General features: G+C 53.8%; 2 protein-coding genes across 20 annotated transcripts in view; one reads left to right on the top strand and one right to left on the bottom strand.

Annotated features, from left to right (window-relative positions):
- Positions 1 to 11,971, top strand: part of STPG1 (sperm tail PG-rich repeat containing 1) — a 53,196-nt gene extending 41,225 nt beyond the window's left edge. For 12 of the 18 annotated variants that reach the window (XM_005607349.4, XM_070260729.1, XM_070260726.1 and 9 more), the window contains 3 exons: positions 645 to 810; positions 8,723 to 8,913; positions 10,730 to 11,971. In XM_005607349.4, coding sequence (XP_005607406.1) covers positions 645 to 810; positions 8,723 to 8,913; positions 10,730 to 10,806 — 434 coding nt within the window. In that variant the 3' untranslated portion in view covers positions 10,807 to 11,971. The remainder of the gene's footprint in view (positions 1 to 644; positions 811 to 8,722; positions 8,914 to 10,729) is intronic. The other 6 variants (XM_070260735.1, XM_070260737.1, XM_023635500.2 and 3 more) reach the window with 1 other exon arrangement.
- Positions 11,972 to 15,499: 3,528 nt separating this feature from the next.
- GRHL3 (grainyhead like transcription factor 3) overlaps positions 15,500 to 19,295 on the bottom strand; it is a 34,376-nt gene continuing 30,580 nt past the window's right edge. The window contains exon 16 of one of the 2 annotated variants that reach the window (XM_005607352.4): positions 15,500 to 16,466. In XM_005607352.4, the coding sequence (XP_005607409.2) occupies positions 16,352 to 16,466 (115 nt within the window). In that variant the 3' untranslated portion in view covers positions 15,500 to 16,351. The remainder of the gene's footprint in view (positions 16,467 to 19,295) is intronic. The other variant, XM_023635501.2, reaches the window with a different exon arrangement.

Here is a 19,295-nt window from a genome sequence, read left to right on the forward strand (position 1 = left end):
TTCACGGGGCTGCAGACGATTTAGCGGGGAGACTGCTTCCTCTTCACCCCAGCTCAGATCATTCTCTTCTTCCTTAAAGCTTTGTGCACACTCACATTAATTGTATTCTGTCACAGTGTCTTGAGGTGGGGCATGGTGGGAAAGCATGGACTTTGGAAACAGGTGGCCCTGGGAACACAGAGTAGGTGCTCCATAAATGTTTGTTGATTGCATAATAGTTACTAAACAACTACTATGTGCCAAGAACCTAAAATGTCATTCAAAGATCATACCACCCTGTTGTTGGAAGAATTGCTATTCTTACTTTATAGAGGAGCAAGCTGAGCTTAGTCCCTGGTTAGATGAATGTCTTTCGGCAAATTAGTTAATCTCTCTGAGTCTTAGGTTCCTAGTGTTTAGGATGGAGGTGAGAATACCCATCTTGCTGGGCTGCCGGGAGGATTAAATGAGCTCAGGACGTGGTGCGTGTGGCACATGTTCCCTCTGTGGTATTATTTTTAGTTATTTCAGGCAGCCCCTTCCATTTGACCGTTCTGGAGTGATACCGCCTTGAGGTCATTCAATATCTTCTTAGGCGGAAAATACTGCTTTTTATTTATTTAAGAAAAGTTCTTTATTCTGTTTTAAAATTCCTTTCTGCTTAGGGCATTATAATGTCAACGAATCCCTTGTGAAGCAGTCGCCAAAGATATTAATGTCTTGTTTTAAATCGAAAACTGGCCGTGGATTGAAACTGACGTCAACAGGCCCGGGACCCGGTTATTACAACCCAAACGACCACAGCAAAATTCCGAAAAAGTCTCTTTTCCCGTGAGTCCTGATCATTCTGATCTTTCTTCTGGACGGTGGTTCTGGGGAAGGACCCAACATGGGTGGGGAAGCAGGAGGAGTCGCTGGCTGGGCAGACACAGCGCTGGGTTGCTCTCCAGGAACCCTCCCTGACATAGCAGGTGCTCAATAAATACTGTGGGATGCGTGATATTTACTGAGCAACTATGTTGTGCGGGGGCTTCACATCTTACTCAACTGTCACATTAACTCTCTTGTAAGGATTATCCCTCTGACTCCATAGAGGCAGAAGCTAGGCTCAGTGAGGCTGCGAGATTTGCCTGCGTCCTCAGAGCCAACTTGCCGTGCCACTGGCAATTAGGCCCGGGACAGCCGTGTTCCTCACAATGCTGTGCCCTCCTGGTGCTGACATTATTCTATTTTTATAACATAACATTTCCACTGGGGTGGGTGGCAGGAGATACAGAAGCAGTGCCGCTCTCTAGTTTGGTACTGATAGGATAGAAGCCCAGACTTTAGAGCTGGTCAGACCTGCTGGATTTGAACATCAGCTCTGCTGTTTTCATGCTGTGTAACCATGGGCACTGTACTAACCCCTCTGGGCCTCTATGCTGAAAAGTAAAGTGGGGATGATTCATGCCTCACAGTGTTGCTTTCAGATTTAAAAATATCTATTTGGCATATAGGATGTGCAAATATGGTGACTGAATATTAACACAAATTTGAAAAGTGAAGACAGAGATTTTGTTACCATTTTAAGTTTAATTTGTGTTATATTTAATGTTACTTTCACCTAAGATGCTCCAAAATGCACAGGGCTTTTTTATTCCTTAGAATGTTCTAGAACTTCTAGAACTAACTGCAGTTAAGGTCAGTCATCCCATCGCTATCTAAGACCTCACCCTGTACAGTCCTCTCCAGGCAGGACTGTGGCTGTTAGGAGGCTGACCAGCAGGGCTGGGACTGAGCCTGTAGCCACCTGGGCACCTCCAGAGAGGTCAGGCAGGGCGCCCACAGCCATGGTGGGCCGGAGGTCGGGGCAGCCCAGGGAGGTTGGCGACGTTGGGTGTCCTCTGCCCGTCAGCCCAGGGCCAGGAGACAGGGTTAGGGAGAAGAGCAAGACATGCCTGCCGGGTCAGACTTCGGATCTGGAGAGGGGATCCAGAGCTGGGATGGAGTCCTCGGGTAAGTCCCTTCTGCCCTCTGGTTCTGGGGTTCTGCAGTTGACCCTTCACAGGTGCCAGCGCTTGGGACGGGGGCAGGAAAGTCTCCAGGAAAGGCTGTCTCCAAACCTCAGGGATGCCCTGCTTCCACTGCCCACTGCTCTCCCCGACTCTGCAGGCAAACAGGGAGGGCGAGAGGCCGGGCTTCGGAGTCAGCAGACCTGGGGGCACTCCCGGCCCTTCTCGTGGAGACTTCTCTCTGAGCCTCAGCTTCCAGGTGACTAAGCAGAGATAAGGGTCTTCTCTCCCAGGGGCTCTGCGAGGGTTAGAGGAGAAAGTGCTTGAAAATAGAGTTGCTCTTCCTGTTAGAGCTGCTGTAACTCTGTATCCTGTAGGCATACAAGGGTATAGGTCGTAGCTGCTATTTGGCATGGCAGCTCAAGCCCCCAGCCTGACTCTGGAAGCTTCTTCAAGGAAATGGTGGAAGGAGAGTGGAGAATGCTCAGTGTTGCACTGCCTTCCCCAGAGAAGTGTCCTCTGGCCTTTGCTCAAGTTTCGACCAGCGGTTTGAGATACTCTCATTTTACGGCACGTGCTTCTGTCAGTCAGCGGGCTCTGGAGGTTTCCGGTTCTGTGCTGGAGGCTGTGGGGTGCTCAGGTGAGCAGAACACCATACACGCCTTCAGCCAAGCTCCCCTGGGAACAACTCCAAAGCAAGGCGGAGGAGCGTGCAACAAAAGGCTGCATGGTGTGGGTCCCAAGGCTGTGGGAAGGGCAGTGTTTCCAGCTGGGGCACTGCAGGAGTGCGGGCGTGTCTGGGGATGTCTGGGGCTCACTGTGATGCTTCGTGAATGACAGATCCTTGGTTAATAAGCTTCAGAAGCACGGCATACGATCCCTTTGCCCCTAGGAGCATCTCAGTGTCCATGAGCTCATTAAAGGCTCTGAGGAGGCCTGCAGTAAAGTATTTGTTACATCCAGTGTCTCAAACTTAGGTTCACCCTGCTGAGTGGATAGCTTCCCAGCCTCCATGGCTAGACATTTGTGTTAATTGGCTCTGTGGCCTGGGGCTGCTCTCAGAACCTCTCTGGGCCTTCATTTCTCCACGTGTGGAAAAAGGGGAGGTCTTTCCATTTCTGACACTCTATGACTCCAGGTTGGCTCGCCATGTCACTCAGGAGAGCATACAGGGGACAGTGGACATGGAGCCAGCCTGGACCCACAGGGGAGGTCCAAAATATATCTTTTCAAATTGAAGTGGAAAGGATGAAGCTGAGAAATTTGTAATTTCATTTCAAAAGCAAGAACATAAAACTGAAGTGTGCTTTGGGTTATTCTAAAAGAGTATCCATCTGTCCATGCTGAATGATGAAGAAAGTAACACAAGAGAAAGAAAAGATACAGCTGTTCGTTGTAGTGTTGAGAGAGTCTCAAGTCCTGGTCTCTCGGATTTGAGTTCTGTTTCCTTTGCCATGTCCCTGGAGGGAAGAGAGGGACAGGAGTGCCTGAGGCCATGTGCTGGGACTGTCAGGGCCCTGAGAAGATCTGTGTTATTTCTTCTCCGTCTATGGGTAACTTTCCATGAGCCCTTGTCCACAACAAGCCTAATCACATTTCCATCTCTGGGGCTGTGCAGGACAGTGGGGGACAATCCGAGAATTGTCACTGAGTTTCTTTTTCAGAGGCACACGCAGCCCAGGTTTCACTGGTGTGTGACGGATGCGAGGCCTGCCCTTATTTGTCTTGGGTTGGACATGCTTGGCTCACCATTCTTGGGTAGCGTTCCAACTTGTAAAAAGCTATTTTGGCTCTGCTTTCTTTAGGATGCCAGGAGAAGCAGGGGAGATGTTAACGCTCCCTGGGGTTGCTAGTCCCATGTTACTGACCAACGTAAGGGGAGCCCAGAAAGGCTAGAGGCCGGGTGACAGGATGAGAGCCCTCAGGTGCCCTCAGGGGCCGAGAAAGGGCTGGTCTGTCTCCACTCCGTCTGCTGGCCTCCCGAGCTGGGAGTGGGCTGCAGAGGCTGTGTTGTCCGTGGGTGTAAGGCAGGCTGTGCTGAACCTCCGGTCCTCGCTCACCAGGGGCGGGAGTCACTTCACTCCCGGGAATTCCAGTCCGTCCTCCGTGAATCAGGACAAAAATACTTCCTAATGTGCTTGCAGGGGTAGAATGAGAAACTCACAGAACTCACCAGCTTGGGCGCACGGTTCCCTTTCGCTACGTGGAGCTGTGTTTTTGCTGAAGGGTGTGAGTGGGGCCTCCACACTCCCCTGATGTTTGTTGAGCGGCCCTATGGGGAGAGGCCGTGCTAGGGGCTGGCAGGGCGTTAGCGAGGGCGTTTCTGGGCTCCTTAGCTGAAAAACATGTCACAGGGTGTCTCTTTGCTCTGGCCACCGTGCTGACTGAAAAGCTAAGAGGATTTATTGGCTTCCAGAGGGTCTTAGAAGAGAAGTGAAGTGTCAGCCCGGGTTTCACTGCTTCTGGTCTTCAGCGTTCGTCACAGCGATGGCTCAGTGACTCAGGGTGAGTCAGGACCAGGGCTTTTAGAGATGAAAATGGTTCCTCCCAGGGCCTGCCTTTCAACTCAGCTCCCCAGCAAGGAGGGGAAACACCCACTGACACCTTCCTAACCCTTGATCTACTTCCTGGAGGTTTAAGCCGCTGGTTTTGCACAGGCACGCTGTCCTCTCACAGCCAGAGCCCAAGAATCAAGCCCTGTTGGCTCCACTCCAATTTGGGTAATTGCGTTGGACCCACCTAAGGTTCCCCTGGGATTTTCAATTAGATATGGGATGTGTCTTCCCAAGCGGCTGTCATCTGTCACCCCTGCCCTGTTAAACAGATCCTGCATTCCACCCCAGGGGCAATCGGCTGCCCTTTAATGATGAGAAGAAATTGCCCCTTTCTCCCTCCCGACCCTGGGAATCCCCGAAGCAGAGTGAATCTGTGCCTGGGAGTGTCCCCAGGGTCTCGCTGCCTTCCCCCAGTGACCTGCTGAGTGCTCTGAGACATTCATTATTCTTGGGCAATTTTCAAACGGCTCACGTTGGAAGCTGCTAACACACTTAATCCAGTTGTGGCCAACTCAGAGCCTTTGATAGATGTTTTCTTTCCACGGGGCAGGACCAGCTTGGCTTTTATAACTGAGCAATGAGGCTCATCAAAGTCCCGGTCACAACGCACCGTGGGCTGCCCTGGGCTCGGTCCAGCCTGACCTTTGTGATTTGCCCAGCCCCACAGGGACATGGAGGAACCAGCCCTGGATGTTGATAAATTGTCAGGGGGATTCAGATGTCTGGGCTCCCATGCTTGCTTGCTTCAACCCTCTCCTCTTCTCTGCAGTTCAGCAAATGTCCCGGGAATAGGGACGGGGGCCTTAACGATGAGTCAGACACCATCCCCCCTTTAAAGAGCTAGGCAAGTAAAGAGTGTAGTCAATCTAGCATGTTCTGTGCAGAGAAGAGAAGAATGAAGGGCTAGAATGTATTGAGGGGCCAGCTACACTGGGCTCAGAGCTTTCATAGATATTATCTAGTGTCACGCTTCCAACCCACCAGCAGGTGGGTATTGTACACAGAGTTTACAGATGCAGTGCAGACTCGCCAACAGGGCAGGGCAGGGCTGGAATCCAGGGCATCTGACTCTGAAACCCAAACCCAGGCTCCTCTGCAGGCCCACAGGGAGGGATGTGAGGCAGGGGTGAAGGCAGTGGCCGGGGAAGTTTCTCTAAAGGAGTGAGAAGTGGAGAGTGAATCAGAGTTTGCAGGGATGTAGGTGCTCCTGGCAGAAGGAAGAGCATGACAAAGGCACCGGCTTGCTGGCAGTGCTGTGTTGGGTGTTTCTGGAAGGTAAATGGGGAGCCGGGGCCTGGGAGATGATGCTGGATTGAGAGGCATGAATGGGAGCTTCTCCTTCAGCTTCTGATCAGGGTCAGTAAGGGGGATGGTCAGACACGTGGGTGGTTGGGGGCTGGAGGCAGTGTGGCAGGCCCAGCCTCTGCCTCCTCCTGTCCCCACTCTGCCCCATGGAGCTACAAGCTTGTCCCTCCTCTGGGCTTTTGCCCCGGCTGTTTCCCGCTGGCAATGCTTCCTCCTCCACCTTTTCTGCTCCGAGGATTCCTGCTCCCCTTTCAGGGCAAATGCTGTCCCTGCTAGGGTAGCTTTCTGGAGTCCCTCAGTTGGAATTTGTCTCTCTTTCTGTGCTCTCAAGGCAGAGTTTTACCTCTGTTCTAACATTTCGTGTTTGAAAGCAGTAATACCGGTAAAGCACTAGTTAATCTTCCTCTCAATCCTGGGGGCCGAATTGTTATCCACCGTTTCACAGATGGAGAAACAGAGGCTGAGGGAGGCTCAGAGACTTTTCTAAGGACACACAGCTGGTGAACGGGGACGAGGAGAGTCAGCCTCAGGTCTGTCCACCAGCAAGTCTGTACTGCCTTAAGTCACCGCCAGTCGGGATTGTCTCTAGCAAGGGGCTGCCAAGCCCTTGGGAGCATTCAGGGTCTGTGTCTGAGCACAGAACAGTCTGGACTCCCCAGAGTACCTGGCAGAGAGCCCCCCACGTGGCTGACGCTGGTCAAAGATCCAGAGAGGGGAGCTGACGGTGCCGAGCCTCTCCAGGGCATGTAGACGGAGTGGAGGGCAAGGAACCCCTCTAGCCCATTCTCACCATGAGTGCGGCCGAGACACTGACCCAGCCTGCCTGGCCTCCTGTAGGCCGTCCCTGCTTTGGAAAGGAGACACCTCATGATTTTCTTGGGGATGACCCAGACTGTGGGGTGACTTCATACAATGCTTGGCTCCTTCCACCTCTGCCTTCCAGGAATCAAGCCTGTCTCTCAGTGACGCCAGCCACACACTCATCCAATTTCTGGGGATGCTTTGAAGGGGTGGCACAAGCCAGAACGAGGAGAAGCCAGCTTTTCTTTATAAGGGGAGAGGCCATGGATCGCACGCTGGGCCGGTTCTTCCCTGCTGACTGGAGGGGAAGAAAGGAGGCAACGTTTTTTCTCCTTTTCCTGTGGGCACCTTTCTTCTAAATATAAGCATCCAAGCCAGCTGTGCCTCCATCATGCGATGTGAGCCTCCAGCACATTTACGATGGCCTTCCATAGTCTCCCCTGGCGGTGGGAGTGTCCACCCTGCCTCAGGGTGACTCTGGGTGAGGGACCCCCTAATCTCCCTGTCCTGAGGCTCGGTTGCTACTCTGTGACCAAGCAGCAGGCTGTGGTGCTGCAGGGGTCATAATAATGACTGCTTTTATTGAGCACCTACTGTGTGCTGGCACTATGCTAGGTGCCTGCATACCTTTTTTCCACTTATCAACTCACTTATAAAGAGTGAGTGTGGGTTGGTCCTTGCTGCAGGTCCAGAGAGGCCAGGGGACTTGTCTGAGGTCTCCCAGTCAGTAAGCGGCATGACTGGCATTCACACTCAGGTCTGTGTGGCTCCAAAACCTCGTCCCCTCTGCCATGAGGCCTTCCCCAAATTGCTGGGCACCTGAGACTTGACTTCTAGGCCTGGCATTACCACTAATGTGCTCGGTGACTTTGGGTGACTTACTTTTTCTCTCTGGGCACCAACTTTAGCAAAATAGGGAGAGTGGATAAGACACCTCTGGGTCCCCTCTAGTTCTCTGCTTAGGGAGGTGCTGGCCGAAGGGCAGTAGAGTTCCGGTGGCTGGGAATCCCGGTCCCCTCCTCTGTGTGGATGGCTTGGCTTTGGGCTGGGGTGAGGATCCTGTGGCCGTTTAGTGCTCTGAGAACCTTCTCTTCCCTTTTGGTGAGAGACCTTAGAAGAAGCTTCAGCGGTGAGGTGGGAGTAGGCAGCCCTTCTGTTGCACGGTCGGGAGAGTAACATGCCTCCCCGAACAGTCCCAGAATTCCCTGGGCAACCCAGTGAATCAAGGCCCGATGGGAGGGACCTCAGAGGTCATCGTGTCCAGCCCCCTCATTTTACAGTTGGGGAGACTGAGGCGCAGAGTGAACTAGTGACCTAGGGCTCAAGCACAGGTTCCATTTCTCTTTCACTTACTCTCAGTACCAGACGTAAAAGACCCGCTTTCCTGAAGGAGGGGAAGACAGATCTGAAAACAAACAGTTACAATGTAAGTGGTGAGTGTTATGCAGGTCTTTTAATTTTCAACCCAGTATTTTTCCACTCCTGCATCCTGCCTCACCAGGAAGATATTTCGTGGGATTCTGGAGTGTTAACACTGGAGTGGCCTCTAGGGGTCTGCTAGTCTTGGGCTGGCAAATCCCTGGAATTCGTGATGCCTCTCCCCCTTTCCTGGCCATGGCAGACATCACAAGTGGATCACCAGTGCTCTTGCCATGGAGCCCGTGGGAGGCCTCAGATCTTTCCACGGAGCTCTAGCCAGGCACTACTGATCGATCAGAGTTGGCACATGAGGTGATGCTATCTGCCATTCCTAATTAGCTTGACATCATCATCTGCAACAACGTGTACTGAGCTCTCCCTTTGTGCTGGGCCGTATCTTGAGTACCGTGTTTTAGATATGTCGTCTCATTTAACACTGACAACAAGCCTACAAGGTAGGTACTGTTATGGTTGCCATTGTGCAGCCAAGGAAACTGAGGCCCGGGGGCCCCCAGCTCACTGGCAGTGGAGCCAGCAGAAACAGGTCTCGTGGTGCCACGTCCAGTCCTCCTGCAGACGACTGGTGCTGGGCAGGTCTTGGGTATGCCTAAAAACTACCATTTCCCCAATAGACTGCTTTGGTGACATCTTCACATTGTATCTTTTCTGAAGGAAAAACCCCATCCTGAACTTCTCTGCCCAGCCTTTGCCTCTGCCCCCAAAGCCACCTCTGCCGGGCCCTGGTCAGTATGAGATCGTGGACTACACGGGGCCCCCCAAGCATTTCATCTCGAGTGCGTCGTTCGTGTCCAACACCAGCCGGTGGACAGCGGCGCCATCCCAGCCAGGCCTGCCTGGCCCAGGTCAGAGGATTGTTTTAAATGATTGTAAAAGCCAAATCTGGAATTGTTTGTCATTCCTGGGCCATCAAATACCACTGATTTATAGGCTGTTTGCCAAACAGTTTACAGGGGTTAGAGTAGATCTGGAAGACTTTTCAGCTTACCCTTTCAGAGTGTTCCTTTTCTTTTTTTAAGGTGAAAGGGCTCTTAGAGATGATCCAGGCCAGGAATTCATAGCCAATGACCGTGAACGTCCAAGAGGCTGAAAGACAGGCTCCAGGGGGTCTGTGACCCTGAAATCATCTGCAGATTCAGAGCATGCAGACATTATTTTCTGGGGAAAGGGGCTGTAGCTTTTGTCAGATTGTCAAAAAAGTTCGTGTTCTTAAAAATGTCGAAATGACTGGTGTAGTCTAGCCGAGTCAGTTCGCAGACGGGGAAGGCCTGCAGAGCGGGGTGTGCACAGATCCACAGGGAGCGCCCCGCAGGGCAGAGTACAGGCGATTCCCCTCTCTGCCTCATTTGTCGTGAAATAAACCTGGGGTGCTCATGGGAGCAGTTCTTTAAACATGCAGTTCCATTCCCTGTCCGTGGATGAGCATAAGCCGGGATCCCCATACTGCTGGGGTCTCCATGAGAGCTGACAGCATGAGGGACTCGCTCTGGTGGGTAGTCTCTGTGCTCCCGACCTATCTGTTGCTCTCTATGCAGCCCCCTAGCTAATTCCCCCATTGACCGGAACTGGTGGCCTTGGGGACTCCCAGGTGGGCAGGTGGTGTGGGAGGAGGAAGGCAGAGCTGAGGTGGCTGCTGGCTCTGTTAAATTCAGTCTTTCAGTGAGCACTGATGATGCTCCAACCCTAGGGAGGCAAAGAACACTTGGGCCCCGTGCTTGCCCCCAGAGGCATCAGTCAGGTAGGAAGACACCTTCCTCTCCAACACACAGGTGAGGAAAATGTAAAGTAGACAGGACAAGGGAAAGCCATTCTTGTAGCTTCGGCCTTGGAAATGCAGCCATAATCAAGCCAACAAGACTGCAGAGGTTTGACCCTGGAGTCACCTGGTCAGTCCAGGCAGAACTCAGTTTGGTTCGGCAAATGCTTCCTATGAGCGGTGAGCTCCGGGCGGGAACCCATGCCTGACCCTGTTTGGTCCTGGCCTCTGGGAGCTTTTTCTGAGTCCTCTCCAGCCTGCGCACGGTGCGAGGCACCTGGCTCACGGGTGCAGGCCAGTTCCTGCTGCTGTGATCACCCCCGCCACGTGGGGCCTCCTGGGCTCACGCACACGCAAACATCTGCCTTCTCGGCTTCTAGTGGGCGCACATCTACCTGGACCGCCCTGTGCTCCCATCAGCCGCTTCCCAGGTACACCAAGAGCGCACCACCCCTCCTTAACCAAATCAGCGTCCACAGAGTTTCCAGTCACCCCCACTGGTGGTTCCCAAGCCCTCTGTGGTCCTGGCGGCTGATCTCCTGGGAACCATGCCTGCTCTTGTCATGGCTTCACTTCTCTGGAAATTTCTGAACTAAATCAATACAAAACCCCACCAAACTGACACCTTGCTTCTTTAAGTATATTGCTTTAACTCAATATTTGTTTCAAATTTCATAGAAAACTCTTTTGCAACTTTTCTCCTGTTAAAGAAGTTAAAATTAGTTAGAGAAGGTGGGACGCCGGAGTTCGAGTCCAGTTAAGAGCCGTGTAACCTCGGGCCAGTCCCTTCCTCTGTCTCCCCACGTGGAAGATGCAGGGGCCTTGCAGCTCCAACATAGAATACCAGAGACTGGAGCAGCTGGCCTGTGTCTCTTAATGCTGTCTCTCTCTCTCTTTCCTCACAGCTACATACAAGCCGGAATTCCCAGGAAAGCAATCCTTTCTCTACAACGAGGACAAGAAGTGGATCCCAGTGTTGTAGTGACCTCACATAAGCTCGGGGAGAACACTGGCCACCAGCTGCCCCACCCAGGTTCCCCAGGACGTTCATGCAGAGAACGCCTGTTTCGTGTGTGACAACTGATGACATGGGGGCAGCTCTACCACCCCAGCCTAGTGTTATGGCCTTGATCCTTGTCTTGAGCTGCCTCCTGGAGATTGGACACCACCCCTGCTGACTCCAGGGGTTTCCTGAGCAGAAATGAGGAGGGCACAGAGCCTCCCTTGGTTACTTCATCTTGCACCCATCCAGGCTGGCTTCTGCACCCCTCCTCTCAGACTTAAGGGACTCCTGAAGCTCAGACTCCAGGGAGAAGGCAGACAATGGCGGATGCCCGTCTAGAAGCCTGACACTCAGCTAGGGCTCTGGGGCCCAGAGAGTACCTGCAGGGCGAACAGCACAGGGCTGCGGCCCAGGCCTGCTCCCACCTCTGGCCTTGACTTCCAGACTCCTCCTGGAGTTCCTGGAGCCAGAAGGCCCAGAGGCGCTTGTGACAGAGACACGAAGGGGTTGCCTGGGCCCTTCCCCAGCTAAGCCTTCGTATCTCACCTTCAGGAAGAGCCTGGCAGCCAGTCACCATGGTCACTGTGCTCATTGCCCGCCTTCAGAGGCCGCCACGTCCGTGTATTGGCCCTGTGTTCAACAGCAGACATGGGCAGGACCGTGCTGAAGCCAGAGCCCTGGACACGGCTGTTCTGAGGGGCAGGGCGGCCCCGTGCTGGCAGGTGCTTACCTCCACCGGGGCTTTCTCCCTCCGGCCTGTCTCCATCCCTCCCCGACCTCCGGCTCAAGTGTAACACAATCTTTAATGGATCTTTTCTGGCCTGCCAGGTCGTTTCCTCTTAGCAAGAGGAAGAGATTCCCAAAGAACCAAGAGGAAATGGAAGTAACCACACATCTCCTCTTCCCCAAACATCGGTGTTGTCTGTCTCTTTTGTAATGGAAGGCTCTTGTGCAGTCTCCTCTCCCCTCTCCCCCGCATCCACATGGCCTCTCCCTTCCCCTCGGCTGCCTCCTGACTTTTCTCTGTGACACTTACATCCTGCGCCTTCCTGTCAGAACTGGCCGATGGGAGGGGTGGGTGAGGAAGAAGCAGGGAGAATGGAGTTACATATCCAATTAAACGGAATTCTCGCTTCTCACAAAAGCTGGCCTTTTTGTGAACCTCAGATTCCTGCAAGCGCCCGTTGCTTTGAGCTGGAGCACTGTGCGAAGAGCGAGGAAGTCTGGACCTAAAGGCAGAACGCTTCGTGCCTCCTTCCGTCCTCTCAGGTCCATAGCTTCTCCTCAAGGTTTAGAATTCAGGGGCTCAAGGTCAAGCACTTCCAGCACCTGGGTGGGCAATGCGTGGAGCAAACAGGCAAGGCAGGGATGGGGATGCAGGAGCCCAGGCCACGCCCATCTCGAGGGACCTCCAGCATGGCTCCAGCTAACAGCTGCCAGGTCTGTGGATTCTTCAACAGAATCTGGGAGGCCTTTAAAATGTGAAATCTCTTGATTTGAGATGTTGACAACCATATTTCAATTTAAAATTTTTTGTTTGGGCTAGAGGACACTCTTCTGCAGGCCATTCGTTGTCCACTGCGTGCTAGAAGTTCTGGAAACTCTTTTTAAAGCTGACACTTGGAGCTGTACCTCTCTTTGGCCCCAGACTCTTGGTGGTGGGGCCAGATCCCAAGGCCTTGGTTTTTAGGTCCCTCTGGCCCTCGGGGGGCCACTGGGCTGGGAGTGGCTGGCTCTGGGGTCACTGTGGGCAGAGGCTGGGGGTGATGCATGGGAAAACAGAAAGGCCTCTCCTCCTCATGAGCAGCTGGGCTGAGCATCAGCAGTGAAGACTGTCTTTCCAGAAGGAGTCCCCTCTAAGGACCTCTAAGGGGTCAGGAAAGAGGGGACTCTGGGAAGAGACGGCAGGGCTGCCCTTGGCTCGTTGGAATCCATGTTCTGTGGAATACATGACGGGAGCTGAGGCGCTGAGCTCAGGTCTGTCTTGATTGTATCCAGTCTCTCTCAAGATGTCACAGGCCTCTCACAGCTCTGTCCTGCCCAGCGGTTCTCACGTCCCAGCTGTACATTGGGATCAGCTTGTGCGCTGTTACAGAGACAGCCTGCGCAGGCCCGGACCCTCAGAGTTCTCATTTAATTGATCTGAGGTGGGGTCTGGGCATCAGTGTCTTTATTAAAGTTCTCAGTGTGATTATGTGTCCTGTTAGGGTTAGGATACACTGATAGTTTAATAAAGTATTTTCCAAATTTTAACATGCATGCAGCTCACTTGGAGATGTCAAAAGGCAGAGTCTGTAGGTCTGGGGTGGGGTCTAAGGGTCTGCATTTCTGTTTCTTTTTTAAAAAATTGAGATATAATTGACATATAATGTTGTGTTAGTTTTGGGTATAAGCATTTCTAACAAGCTCTCAGACGATGCCGATGCTGCTGGTCCGTGGACCACACTTGGAGTAGCAGGGTCTCATAAGTGCACTAATTGCTGAACTCTTCATCTGGCCTTCGGGCTGCTTACTGACCTACTCATGCGTCCCCGCTCCCTCCTTTCTCCTTCCCTCCCTCACTTATTCATTCACTCTCGCTCTCCTGCTTTCCTCCTTCATCCCTTTCTCCCCTCATTCACTGCCGGGTCTACTAGGCACAGGCTGCCTGCAGGCAGGGGACGCCCTCTCCACCAGCCAGGAGCTGCCTGTGTGAAGTGACTCCCTGTTTGGAAGGGACTGACCATCACTCCTTCCACCTTTGTGGACTTTGGAGTGAAAGACAGTCCTGGATGACAGCTGTGGGGCTCAGGAGCGGCCCTCTCTCCTGCCCTTCTCTGAGGGCAGGCCTGACTCCTCCCGGCTTGCAGGGCTCTCCTGGACATCCAAATGGCCTTCTAGCGCAGTGACGGCTCTCTTGTCTTCACGTGGAGGGGAAGAGAAATGGGCCCTGGTGGCTTTGCGGGAGGCTGTGGGAGTATGGGGGCTCATTCTGGAGCGCTGCAGCGGGCGTGCCCGACACTGTAGCTCCTTGTGCGCATTAACCCAGCCAGATGCTGGCAGACCGGTGAGCCTTGGAGGCCTGCATAGCTACGGCCTCTTCAGAGCAGTGGTTCTGGACCTGGATTGCGCACTGTAATCACTTGGGGGCTTTAAAAAGTGCTGAGGCCTGGGTCCCACCCCCAGAAATTCTGATTTAATTCTCCAGGGTGGGTGGGGTCTGGGCAGCTGGGAGAGTGTGGGGTGACTCCGTGATTCCGGGATTCTGATATGCAGTCAAGGTTGAGAGGCCTGCACCACCTTCCTGCTTCCCAGCCAGCTCTGGGGGAGGGAGCTGGCAGGAGGCTCAGGAGGCGGGAAATGAACAGATGCTGAGCGCCTCTGGTGGGCCTGGCGGTGTGCCGGTACCCTGCACCTGCTCCATCCTTTCATCCTCACACATCCCCCTGAGCTGACATCTGATGTCATGGTGGCGGTGTGGCCTGGAGGAGGCAGAGCAACTCTGGGTGCTCCACGGGTCCCTCGAGCAGTGCCAGGCAAGCCATGTGGGAGCCTGAGGCCAAGGAAACTTCAGTAATACTGATCCTGGCTTCAAAGTTTTGGTATTTTGTTCCTCATGGATTTTTTTTACCTTAATTTTAAAAAAAACATTGCATTGAACTATGATTTATCTTGATTGCCGAGCTCTTTGGCTTCCCCTAACTTTTGCACCTGGGCTAGCGTCTCCAGGCGGGGCCTTGGGAAACGGGAGCCTAGACTCTGGCAGAGCTGGGAGACCCTGAGAGACATCCGTGGTTTTCAAACTTTTAAAAAAATTTTGTTCAGACAAAAGTTTACGAGAAACCCTAAAATTAAGTGAAGAAAAGCAGAGCTGCCAGGATTGAAGTCCGGGAGGATACTCAGGGGCTGCCTGCTGTCCCCTCCCCAACCTCGAGGTGGCCTTTGAGACCTGCCAGTGAACTCCGGGGCCCTAAGGGTGAGAGTTACAAACGACCCATGTAGACCATGCTCCTCAGTTTATGGCCGCAGAAACCAAAGCCTAGAGGTGGTGGCGTGCTCCTAAGCTGGGGAAGGAAGAAAGGGGTGTGGGGAGGGAGGGAGGGAGGGACAAAGGAAGGAAGGAGGGGAAGGAGGGAGGGAGGCAGGCGTGATTTGTGATTTGTTCTCCAGGGGAAATAAGACCTTGACTTGTAGCATTTGTCAATTCCCCTGGTGTAAATACTTCCCCACCAGCGCACCAACACGATGTCACTGACCACAGAGTTGGGAAGAGATGGGCACAGTCACCTGTGTGAGCCGGTAGGAGCCGGCTACAGGGAAAGTGACTCAGCTGAGTGTGGGGGCAGAGCTGACACAAGAACTCAGGTCACGTGGTTCCCAGCCCCGGGCTCTGCCCCCTGGCCCCAGCTGTGGGGTCCTCAGCAAGGTCATCCTGGACCCTTCCCAGGACTTCTTCATCTCCAGTCAGCGATCCTAAAGTCATAGCACTCAGCCTGTGGGACTGCACAGAACAGAGATCTGAACATCAGGTTCCTGCTGCCTGCCAGGCGGGCACCTCTGCTTCACCAGTGCCCAGCACTTACCATCGTCCTTCACATCCCGGGTGCACCGCTCACGGGATAGAGAGGAGAGAGGCCTGGTCTACTTTCACCCTCTCTCCCTGGAAGATTTTCACAAAAGACTTTCACAAGTGTAGCATCTGAAGTAATACATAGGTGGGATTTTATTACTAAATACCATATGTGTATATAAAATGCATAATTGAATAACACCTAAAAAAAATAGTCCAAGAAATGTGAAATACACATTTTTTGAAATGATAAAAATGTATCCATGAAAAATATAAAATGTGGCATATATATACAATATATACTTATATATATATATAACATAAATGAAAATTGTAAATAAGAAATGTATACAACAGGGAGCAGGCATGACGGTCAATTTACACAGCGGCCACTTCGTTCTAGTGGATCAGCTCCATTATTTCCATCTTGCACGGAAGAAGTCTGTGAGGAAGAGTGTTTCCACTAGAGTGTCCAAGTTATTTGCACTGAAAATCAAGAGATTTCAAGTTAACTGACCAAAGGGCAAGAAACCATAGGTCTGAAGTCGATGGGAGAATCAGGAGTGGGGCCAGACAGCAGTCAAGCGGCGCTGAGAGAGAGGCTCTGCTTCCGCCGTCTGCCGGGGCAGCCGCAGGAGGTCGACTGCAGAGGGCGGTCTGCTGAGGAGGAAACAGCATGTTGGGTATGTGAACCGAGGTGACACCGTCTCTGGCCGGACGGGCACTGGCAGGAAGTTCAGGGAGCAGAGTCAAGCAAGAGGAGGAGGTTCGGATCAGGACACCTCCCAGGTCTGTCCCCGGCCCCGACATCCACAGGCTTGCGACTGGAGGGCCTCTTCCCTCAGGGAGGGCGTTCAAGTAACGGCACTGAGGCGTGAGGAGAGGTTGTGTGTGGGGGGGCCGCTCCCCAGCTGGCTCCTTGCCTGGAGCCTACCCCCAGGGGTCTGAGGGGGTGCGCGCTGGCTCACTCGGGCCTTAGAGCTCCTTCAGGATGATCTGAATCTTCCCATCAAGCTCCCCCATGTCCAGCAGGAAGGCGACGTGGTTGCTGTAATGCTGAATGATGTTGTTGTCCATGTTGACCAGGATTCTGGAAGAGAAGAGGAGACGCGGCTAGAGTGTGGCAAGCCCCTGTTTTGGGCCCTCTGAGTGACAAGGATGATAGTAATGGTCACTACCTGCTGGGTGCCCACACATCTCAGGCAGCTCCCAGATTTTCTTGCCGACTCTCGTAACACCCTGCCAGGTGGGTGCTCCCCATCCTGCTCTACAGGGAAGGGCAGAGGCCCACGTGGTCGGGCCACAACTCAAACCCAGACCTGCTGGCTCCCGCACCCACCTACTGCACCAGATGGCCTCTCCTCACACACGAGGACGGACGCTTCTGAGCAACAGTACGGAGATCTGGGGGAGACGCAGTGCTCCCCAGTCGCCAGGCCAGGCTGAGGACTGGGACGTGGAGTGTGACTTCAAGTGCAGGAGGTGTGGTGGGAGGACCAGTGCGGTTTGGGTTCAGCCGGAGGCTGGGGCGTGTCACTCAGGGGCGCCTGGCCCTCTCGGCTCTGACTCCAGGAAGCTAGACCTCGGGGACGGTGCAATCGACTTGAGGGCCTGGGCTCGCTCTCCCCCCGTACTCTTCAGGTAAAGACCAGGGCCAACCGGAGAGGGACGGAGCCGCCCCAGCTGTGGCCCTCTGCAGGGGTCAAAGCCAGAGCGTGTGCCAAGGGCAGCCCTCGAAGGCAGCCTCCCTGAGGACAGACCCAGTGAGATGTGACCTGACCTGGCCACGTGGGTAGGATGGCCTTTGGAGTTGAGTATTTTCATCTATTCACCCCACCAGCATTTGCTGAGGCCTTTCCACACGCAGGGCCTTGCTCCAGCAAGAACAAGGGCCGTATAGAGATCCGACACCTGCCCTCCAGGGGTTCAGACTGGTAGGGACTGGCAGGACGAATCCTTACAACCATACGCCTCCAGGTCACAGATGGGGAAGCGGAGGCTCAAAGAATCCAAGCCACGTGCCTGGGGTCACACAGTCAGACGGCAGTGCTGGCATTTGAATCCAGCCTTTTGCCTCTTTTGACTGTATCACATTTTTTAGCAAGAAAAAGACAAACAAAAGCCCCTATAAATACAAGTTAGGAAGTGGCATAAATAAGGAAGGCAAAACCCAGGCCTGAGGGAGGGTTTGGATGAGGCGAGACAGTTTTAAGTCAGGAGGAGTTGGGGGGCTGAGAATCCCAGACCACTGAGGACCCCACCGGGGAGGCGGTGGCCTTGTCCCCTCATCGCCCAGGGAGGGAGGGGCAGTGGAGACGGTGGCGAGCCAAAGCAGCCGCTGCTTTAGGAAGGAGGCCTGGGTGCTGACGGCCAGCGTCTAATTACAGGATCCCGCCCCCTCGGCTCTGAGTGCACTTCCTTGGCGTCACACAGGGATCTTTGGGGGCTTCAGGCTGGGAACAGACCACAGGAGCCCAGGGCTGGGGCAGAGGGTGGGCGCTTTGTCGGCGTCGGGGTTTTTGTGTCTTTCACGTGGTGGCGTTACTGGGTGTTCCGAGGTGCCCGGCACTAGGCGAATGTCACACGCGCACCAACTTGCAGGCCGCCTCGCTCCACCCCCAGGCGTGGCCTTTCTGGGACCCAGCCCTGCCTACGCACAGGACCCCAGACAGGCCCAGGGAGTCCCTCCCTCAGAGGTCAGTGACAACCAGGCCCTAGAGGCAGGGGCCTGTCAGGAACCCCTGTCCCAGAATGTGGGCCTCTTGTCACTCGCCAGCTTCTCGCTGTCTTCTGTCCTGGTTCGCATGACACCCCTGGCACGCGGCCAGTGAAAACAATGTCTTTGTTAATCTTTCAAGCACTCAGTGGTGCTTGGAAAGCTGATTGTATCTACCTTTGTCCACAGGAGGGTTCTGTGAAAATAAACTAGGCCACTGACGAGAACTTCCTGTGCCTCAGATGAGGGGAATCCGATGGAGGGAGGTGGCAAGGGAGTCTGGCCTCTCCTCTCCCAAAGGTTTTTTGGGGACCCTTCTCCTTTAGGCATTTCAGACACTCCTAGGCCTGAGGTTTTCCTGGTTGGGGGTGTGTATGGGGTGTGGGGTGCCTCTGAAGGGCCGCTGCGTGATGCCCTGGGCTACGAGGCTGCGTGATGCCCTGGGCTATGAGGCTGGGCAAACACATCACCGGCCTTGCCACAGCCTTTATTTGCACATTGCTTAGCGGTTAGAGGAACAAGCAGGAGGCAAGATAAAATAGTGGGTACACGCACAGGCTTTAGACAGGCCAGGGCTCCTTCTGCCACTTACTAACTCTGTGACCCTGGGACTACTCTGAACCTCAGTTTCCTCATCTGTAGAAATGGAGATAATTGTTCCAAACTCAAATGAGATGAGATGATGCCTGGGAGTTATTTAGCTCAGTGCCTGGCATGTAGGAAGTGCTCACAAATGGAAGTTATTATAATTATGTTTTAAATAGCTGGCTTGGGCTTAAGGCAGCGATTTGCAATTCTACCAGTGGGGCAGGCTTATATGCAGGCCCCCCTCCCCAGCCAAATCATACACGAGGCACTCCCACCCCCTGAGCCCAGCCCGTGGGGGGGGGTCCGTAAGGGAGGCCGGCTGCAGGTGGGGCTGCAGCTAGGGGCGTGGGCACCGGCACCCAAGGGGAAGTGGGGCTGGGCTTGTCTGGGCAAAGCAGAGCCTGCCCTCCGCTATGAGGTGGATTCCGCTCCAGAGAGCGTGTGAGCCCCAGTTTGAAACCGAAACTTGGAAGGAAAAAAACACACAAAAAACCCTAGACACTCATACAACCAAAACCAAACGGATCCTTTCCCAGGGGCTACAGGGCCGCGTACCTCCCCTGCCCCACCCTTCTGTGAGAGGCTGGGTGGGAACCAGAGGAGGGAGGGAGGGAG

This window comes from Equus caballus, chromosome 2, assembly GCF_041296265.1.
Source record: "Equus caballus isolate H_3958 breed thoroughbred chromosome 2, TB-T2T, whole genome shotgun sequence".
Taxonomy (NCBI): Eukaryota; Metazoa; Chordata; class Mammalia; order Perissodactyla; family Equidae; genus Equus; species Equus caballus.